This window comes from Pomacea canaliculata, linkage group LG3 (genome assembly GCF_003073045.1).
Source record: "Pomacea canaliculata isolate SZHN2017 linkage group LG3, ASM307304v1, whole genome shotgun sequence".
Classification (NCBI taxonomy): Eukaryota; Metazoa; Mollusca; class Gastropoda; order Architaenioglossa; family Ampullariidae; genus Pomacea; species Pomacea canaliculata.
This window is the reverse complement of record NC_037592.1, coordinates 17,672,661-17,681,163: the sequence shown is the minus strand read 5'-3', so window position 1 is coordinate 17,681,163 and position 8,503 is coordinate 17,672,661. Positions and strand designations below refer to the sequence as shown.

The window sequence follows — 8,503 nt, the reverse complement described above, 5'->3', positions numbered from 1 at the left end:
TGCAAAGGATAAGCTACCAATAAGTGTCTGCTTCGGTGTTCCTAAACGACACGCTAACATCATCCGAGATTTTATATTACTATACTTGAGTTTTGTATAGAGTGGGCTAAACTGTTCATTTCACAATCGCTTTAAGTCTATGAACTAACATTAAAATCATTACGGGATGTTAAAAGTAACATTTTCCATGAACTGGAAAGAAAACTAAATCCCATCTTATTAATCGTCTGGCGACTGGATTGATGCACGCGTTTGAAAAGTAAAAAACCTGTTTGAACAGGAATCACAGTCTGCCGGAGAAGGAAAAGTGGGAAAAAAAAACCCCCAAACGAACAATGGCAACAGACACTAAACGCCTAGTCAGTGGAACATAAAGTTTAAAAAACAATTTGTAGGAGTTGAACTAATCGGAGATGATACTGCAGCTTCACTGCGATGGTAAAAATCACATCTAAATAAATTGATTGTTTTTCCTCAGCAATGACGTCACTGAGGGGGAGTCGGCTGCTGTCACTAACCGCCGCAGCGACACAGAAACCGGCGAGTCAGCAAAAATGCCGGTTAAATAGAAAAAGATAAAAGCCACCAGAAACAACAGGTAGACAGCAACTGAATTTGAGAACGTGAAAAAGTGCACGTTCAGATGTTCCATCATAACTTGAACCCCGCGCAGACGCCAGGTACAGGTTTGCTTTTTGATATTATCACTGAAATAGAAAGTAGTTTTGTTTTTAAAGTAACAATTTTAAGTTTGGGTGTCACTAAATGGAGTATTGTGATGCAGCGTTTGCGTTTTTTTCTGACCAAAGGGGACAAGCATCAAGGAATTGCCTCCCTCCCCCCACCACTACCAAAAAAAAAAAAAAAAAAGAAAAACCCAAACCAAAAAAAAAAACAAACTCAAAGGCTTCAAATAACGAGATACGGACCCCTTCCTGAAATTTGAAGCAAGCGTTTTTAGAAAGTATTAATAAAAATCGCCCACTTTAATTCATAAAAAGATCCTGCGTTTTCATGATCTTTACAACTTTCAACTCTGCCACAAAATAGTCTCCTGGTCCAGACAACTCTGTATCCTCCTCTCGGCCCTATGCCAGTATTCTGGATACGTCATGCTCAGCTTCAACACGCCCTGCCATACAAGGCAGCCTTAACCATGGCTCATCGTTGGAAGTACATCTTGATCAAGGCATCTTTCTCGGCATCACACTTCTCCAGCTCCTGCAATAAGACAGAATTAGAAGAGTCTTTACTATCCTCTCAAACTTTACCCTGACACAGTCTTCAACATGATGCTAGCATCATTGTCGGCTATGGACTAGTAATGCCAGACAGTGAAACCTTTCTGGTCTTTGTATGCGGCACAAGTTCCTGAAAGGTTGGAAAATTCGATTTACAAGTTATGATCTTCCTAATATCGCATAACCCTGGAAACTTTACACATTCTGCATCTGCATGCACGACGAAGAACCATAAGGTTCACAAAATCAACTTTGCTCTCTTCTGGAAGTTTATGACCAATAATTATCACGTTTAAAACCATCTGAGTCAAACAGCAACCATGATGTCAAGGTATACCATACACTGCTTATTATGAGGAGCTTTTACCAGCCACTTCAGCTTACTTTGTAGCACACTGCTTAACCTTTGCCTGTACTATATTTGGCACAGCACAAGTAAGCTGCCTCTTGGACCTGCAGTCTCCCCCTCAACTGATGAGAACAACCTGTGAGGTACATTACCTGACAGCCGGCTGCCTTGGCCATTTCAGAAACCTTCTGAACAAACTGCGCCACTTGCTCTTTCTTCAGCTCCAGCATGAACCTGTCACCACAATGTGTAAGCATGACTACAGTTGGAAGGGAATCAGGACTAGCACCTGCACGCTCATCTAACTTGTTTGCTTGTTAATTTAACTCTATGACAGCTTTACCCTCCACACTGCTCCAGGTTGTGTAGACATTTTTTTATTGTACTGCATTTCTATCATCAATCTTTTGTACGTGCCTTTATACGTACCCTGCACTAGTTTGTAATCACGTGGGCCTTATAAATCTTATAGGCAAAACTCACAGGGCTGATTCCAGTAGCACTGTACAGTGATCCGCAAATACTGCATTGAATTCTGGAGTCAAGTAGTGAACCAGGCTGAAAAAAAGAAGACGTCTCTTTGGCCTTTTGTTAGACTTTTCCCCTTTTACTCTTCATTGGTGATCATGTATAGCATAAGCATAAAGATTTATTGAGCATCTATTATCATCTGCATGTGTGTCAGTATTGTAGGAATCAGGGGGGCAAAAGGAGCAATCAATCCCCTCGAAAAAGACTGTCAGCATGAAGTTTGCCCCACCCACCACCCAATGCACAGCATCTTCATACTCCACTGTGTGTGTATGTGTGTGCATGCACTTAATAAATCCTGCAACATATATGTGCTCATAACTCTTTGAGGCCCATAAACATTTTGTAATCAAAATCCTTAGCTAAAAATCTCTTAACCATGAAGAACCTGAATTACCAAATGAAAAATCTACAGTGAAGAGAGGTAGAGAAGTACATATTATCAAGACTAACCTATTGGCAATATAGACCACATCAAACGTCTTTTGAAATTTACCACGCTTTGGCAGTTCTGGAGCTGAACCAATGGGAAGAAAAGTGATGGTAACTCCATCCAGAGCAAGAGATTCTGAAAGCACAAAGTTCACTCCCTTCACGGACATGATTTTCTAAGTGCATTTTATCAAACAAAATCAACATCCTCCTTCTATCAAACAAAATGTCAGGGTACAGTCAGGCAAGAGGAATTTACCATTAAGTTCATGATGCATGATATGAATATTTTTTCTTTTTGGTAACTTTCCCACCCAAGAAAAAATAACTCACCATGCAAAGGTATTTTAAGAACACAAAACTCTGAAAATTTATTATCAGTGCTTGTTCAGGTATATTTAGTGCAAAGTACTTTAATCAAGTATGGTGTGCTGACTCTACAATAATATGCAGCCCACATAGCCATAAGATTTCTTGGCATTTGTGTGCAAAGCACATACACACACACACACACAAACACAGAAGAATGCCTTAGGTGTAAGGCAGCAGTGCACAATGTTCAGTATTTTAAAAATGTTCTTATCATGCTGCAGCCTTCAATACATTTAATCTTTATCATGCTCTATCCTGTTTCATTGCATGATTCTTATTTCATATTTCATATTTCATGTTTTCCATAGATTTATGTCATTCCAGTCATTTTTTTATTTTGTAGCCTTTACCATAATCTTAATTTATGTGGTAATTCCTGTCAATATAACTTACATGATGGTGGTGGTGGTGATGATGATGAAAGCAAATAGATCCATGTAGACAAACACAAGAATGTAGAGAGGAGTCAAAACTCAAGCAGTTAGGCTAAGAGACATCTCAAGTAATCCTTACCATACTCTAGATCCAAGGGATGAAATGAAGATCCAGTCACACCTTCCTGCTCTTCATGATCTCCCTTGTGAATTTTGTCACTGCTGGGTGCTTGTGGTAAATCAGCATCTGCTTCTTCTTCCTCCTCGATCTCTACAACAGTTACATTGTGCACTCACATTGTCTCCTTACTGTTTGTTAAGTCTGCTTTCTAAGAAAATTAGGTATCTAGCTATGGAACTGATTTGTGTTTATTATAACTGTAACAGGATGAACCGTTAAATTATTTTCCTGTATATGACACACACAAAGTGTCTCTCATTTCCATCATAATAACTCTGCACCATTTCTGGATTAGCATGATCGTGCATGTAGATGCCATTTGCTTCCAGCTCTTCTGTAATTCTTTCTATGACATTGGCACATCTTCTATTAATGAAGTTGAAAGGAAAAAAAAAATTATGCTTTAAGGTAGAGGTAGAGGACACACCTTGCAGCTTTGGTGTTTCACTTGTCTGTGACTGGGCCAGGGGTAGATGTGGTAAGAAGGTATTTCTGATGTGTTGCCAGCTCATGGAACATGGACATCACATTGAACTCTGCTACATCTTGGGCACACTAATACAGAAGAATAAAATTAACATCTCCAACAGGTCCTAATGTCAGATTTCAGTTTTTTTTTCTCTCCCAAATGTAAAGGATTAAAGAAATATTAGTTTGAAAGGACATTATGCTGATAGCTCATATACCTTTAACTTCTAGCTATAACAAGAAAAGGAGAAATCAACCTTAGCATATACTCCATTTTGCTTCTTGAAGAACGATTTTTCTTCAGATTCTGTTCCCAAAGCTATATAAGGACTGACAAGGATGTCACCCCAGTAACCAAGGCGCACAAATCTGTCTCCCTCCTGAAAAGTGAAAAATAGCAGCTTTGGAGGAAACAAATATGACTATGACAAAATGCATTTGCTCACATGTAGACATTTTTTAAGATAACTGGGAAGCAATATACCACTATCCATATTCACTCTACTACATGCTGTCTACAAATGCAGATAACTTAAGACATGCTCTCTACAACTGTAGATTACACAACATATCCACATTTGTTAAGGAAAAATGCACAGAAAAAAAACCCAACAAAAATGATTTAAATAACCAAAATAATTACTTCCACTGTCATATAGGTGGGCAGTAAAAGAAAAAATACCTAAACTGCTTTAACATAGTTTTAAATAATAGATTAAATGTCAGAAGGGCACTATCTATTGTGTAAACTTAACATCTAACACATAAACCAGCATTAAAAAGGAACACGTACATGTTTCAGCACTCTGGTGGAGGCCAGGCTTAAATTTGGGACATCATACGTTCCTTCTCGAACCTGAAATGCCACACCATTGTTTCTCCAGCTCTTGTACTCATGGATGTTTACAATGTCACCCTGAAACAAAATGAAATGCAGACAACTAAAGCTTATCAAACTTTTAAACAAAATCTGTATGTTATAATTCTCAGAGTTATTTAGTTTTAAATCATCTGCCAAAAAATAAAACCCCCAAATCTTCAATAAAGTCTAGAAATTTATTTTTCCCAGTAGTCTGAATGTTTGAACAACTGCTTCCCTGTTCCCAACAAAAATTATCTCTGATTTAGCACCACACAACTCACCCCTCTCTCAATCAGATTCATGGAATGGTCCCAATCAAAAACATTGAGTCTTGAATCATACCGCACTCCCAGGTACTGACGCAAGCGCAGATCCCTGCCATGAGACAAAAATCCACGAGCTGTCATATTCTGAATGAACATGTCATGTGCCGAAATAAATGCATGTAATAAGCAACCAGTCAATAATTTCCTCTAAAAAGAAATAAAACTTTTCTCAACAATGTTTTCTCTTTTTTAAAATAGGCTGTGTAACAAATTCCTGTTACTTCACATGGGCAAAGTTATGGTATACAAAAAAAATAAATAAAATAAAAATAAATAAATAAAAAGGAGAGGATGGTAAATTAAAACATGCACAGTTCAAAGAATATGTAAAATACATATGAATGATTTATAAGGTTCCATATAATTGCTATGAAGATTTAAAAAATTGACTCTTTACTGACCAACACTTCTTTGCATCAAAAGCCTTAAGGTCAAATTTTCGCCAAAACTTAAAGATTCCCTCCATAAAGTCCCTCTCTTTGAACTGCAACAAATGTCAAGATAATCGCATGATCGAAAAAATGCAATGCTGCTTTGCTGAAATGTCTTTTGCCAACAAATAAAAATAAATTAAACAGTCTAGTTCTCTTTTAAAAAAACAAATCCTACTATGTCAATCAAGCTGTTTTACCATTTCCTGAGATGTAAGCTTTATTAAACTGATGCACAATTTTTTTTTTTGCAGAAGACCTTTTTGGTTGTGATGTCAAATGTGCACTTTGACATCACAAAATACAAACCTTAAGATGAGAAAGGTCTAAACACGGCAACTTTTTTTCCAGATAGTTGAAATCAGTAACCATCCTGTTCAGAGAAAAGAACACACTCAAAACTTGTATTGTTGCTTCTGAAGTTTTAAGTTTTGTTCAAATATTTTGCTTTTAATGTCTATGATACAAGTTTGTGTGTGCTTGTGAGAGAAAGTCTGCCTGCATGCAGTTATGTACACTGTGCATGTGCAGATGTAAAACAAAGGCAAAATAAGATCTGAAGTGCTGGATATAAAAATCATTGTCAAGATATAAACATATTTATCATAGTTATCAGTAGGACCAATCTTTGGAAACAAGCATGTGCTTGTGGCATGTCGCATTCACATTCTTTATAAAGTAGTATGACATGCAAAAACAAATACACTAAGCATTCCTATACTGGAAAAAATAAATATGAAATGTACATATTTAGCTACAGGTCTTCGCTGGTACTTACTACATTACTGTAGTAAATCTACTTTTTTAACTTCAAATTATCCTTTGCACTATGTATCATTGCGATAACACCTTTTAGGCAGGGGAAAAAAAAGAAAGGCTTACTTGATAAAGTCTGGGGCCATTTTCTGTATGTAATCAGCAGTTTGCTTACGTACCAAAATATTACCAAACAGTTCCAGAAAAAGCTCTGTCTTCTCTGTGGACAGAGTAAGGTTTGGTTTATCAACAACTTTCACTTATACTTCACAAATCTATCATCTGAGTCACAACAGAAATATGCTTGCAATTTATTTGAGACTGGGCTGACTACCCTGTGCTGCCTGTGCAGTTTTAACAGATCACTCTATACATATTAGCTCTATATCATGCATCAGAGTAAGGATCTCTTTGATGAACATGCCTACATAGACTTTTGCACATAAGCATAAACATAGATACACACATCTTGATTAAAAAAAGACCTCTATGTGAGCTGGGAACTTGGAATTGACAGAACTCTGCCATCTGCTTGAAAGCAAAAGAATTTTAGAGAAACATGAGAGAAAAATCAACTAATAATAAGCTTCAAAAGCAAAGCCAGCATCACTTGCATTTCATTCTCTGTTTAAGTGGAAACAGTTTAGCTTCTTCAGCAAATTTTTCAAGACATAAGTCAAAAAGATTTAATTATTTTGTTGACACACCCTGAAGTCCCATACGTTTCTGTGCTTCCAGGGCAACAGTCAAAAGCAGCATGTGGCGTGCATATAGTTCAAGTGAAGATTCCACAATGTAAAACTGAAAAGAAAGAAATTATGTGTATGGACACTTTTATGATAAATTATTTGCTGCATCAAAATATTGTATTAACTTGTATTCTATGTAAAAATAGTGTTTTGAAGCTTAACTTCCCATAGATATATGTGCACACAACACACAATTGATATATCATTTTATCATATCCCTATTTTTCCAATCCAGAGCCTTGTTTGGGAAACAAGAAAATTGGCATGAGGAGAGAGAAATATCCAGCTGTAAGTTATGAACTAGGACAGATACTATAAAAGCTTATCAAAAGTCATACATGGAGTTTTCTCTGAGGATGTCTGTAGCAATGTGCAAGTGTGGTCAGCACATGTCGCAGGTCTCCTGACCCAATTATCAGCAACCGTATGGTATCTGCAGTTACAACACCTAAGAGTTATATTTTCCTCTCTGCTGTTTTATTATAAATTATATCTGCAAGCAATCATGTGAGTGTTAAACCAGTGCTTTCAAGTTTTTTTAAAGGACTTTTACTTGGTAACTATAAACTGAATCAGCAGCAGAAAATAACTTTATGATTTTGATTCAGTTATAACCACATGGGTGTGGCCCTATGCTTCTTGCAAAGGACTAAATTAACTAAAGTAAACTATAACCACATGGGCTACAGTAGAGTAGCTGGTTAACTCAAAATGTTAGCAATCTTTTAAATCATCTAGAACATTTTACTGTAATTTTTTATATATTCCTCTTATTTATAATTCTACTTAAGACTATGCATATGTTGTTCGGTAAATAACGTTTTATTACCTTTGTTTTTGTTTATTGCCAGTTTATTCATCAGCTGGTTCACACCTACGAAAAAATACATGCAGATACAATAAACTTTATCACACACTTTAAGAAAAAGTATGAGATATTAGTTATCACTGATATAATTCTTATCTGCTCAAATAATCAACTTTTAAAAAAAAAAGACATTAATCTTGCATATACACATGCGGACACACACACACAATGTCTTGCTGCTATTTTTTTAATCAATCTATGATAAGGAACGATCAAGAAATAACAGATCAAAGTATATAATTAACTTATTCCAACTAAATAAAGAAAAGGTTTTAACCTCAACAAAGGCTTTTAATGTCAATCATCCTAAAAATATTACCCATCTCTTGCAAGTCGAGAGCTGGACTGAAGCCCCACCAAGTTATTGTTCCAAACCCATCCATTTTATTATTGCCTGCCTTAATGAACTTAGAATGATGAATGATAACTGTGGTGTGTATCAGATTCAGACTTAAAAGTTTATACAAGTTCAAGCATGCTCTCGTTTAACGACTCTAAGGCGCCATATTTCAACAAACATGTGTCGGTCTCAATAAGAAATATAATATTACACTTTTTAGTTT

General features: G+C 36.3%; 1 protein-coding gene across 1 annotated transcript; it reads right to left on the bottom strand.

The window, feature by feature from the left end:
• Nucleotides 1-971: 971 nt before the first annotated feature.
• LOC112558988 (dynein assembly factor 3, axonemal-like) lies at nt 972-8,452 on the bottom strand. The gene is made up of 17 exons (XM_025229777.1): nt 8,260-8,452; nt 7,902-7,946; nt 7,411-7,505; nt 7,031-7,124; nt 6,450-6,543; nt 5,877-5,940; nt 5,538-5,620; nt 5,092-5,185; nt 4,742-4,864; nt 4,206-4,328; nt 3,929-4,035; nt 3,755-3,846; nt 3,439-3,570; nt 2,575-2,689; nt 2,074-2,148; nt 1,743-1,824; nt 972-1,221 (listed from the first exon to the last, which is right to left on the bottom strand). The coding sequence occupies exons 1-17, from the start codon at nt 8,321-8,323 to the stop codon at nt 1,162-1,164; spliced, it is 1,542 nt and encodes a 513-aa protein (XP_025085562.1). The 5' UTR covers nt 8,324-8,452; the 3' UTR covers nt 972-1,161.
• Between the last annotated feature and the right edge of the window lie 51 nt (nt 8,453-8,503).

What these genes read in the sequence shown, in the direction of transcription:
- LOC112558988 (XM_025229777.1), bottom strand. Translation starts at nt 8,323, where the DNA reads ATGGATGGGTTTGGAACAATAACTTGGTGGGGCTTCAGTCCAGCTCTC. An exon ending in GAAACGTATGGGACTTCAGG is followed by an intron (nt 6,544 to 7,030) that starts GTGTGTCAACAA and finishes CTCTGTCCACAG; the next exon opens with AGAAGACAGAGCTTTTTCTG. An exon ending in CCTGGCCCAGTCACAGACAA is followed by an intron (nt 3,847 to 3,928) that starts GTGAAACACCAA and finishes CTTCATTAATAG; the next exon opens with AAGATGTGCCAATGTCATAG.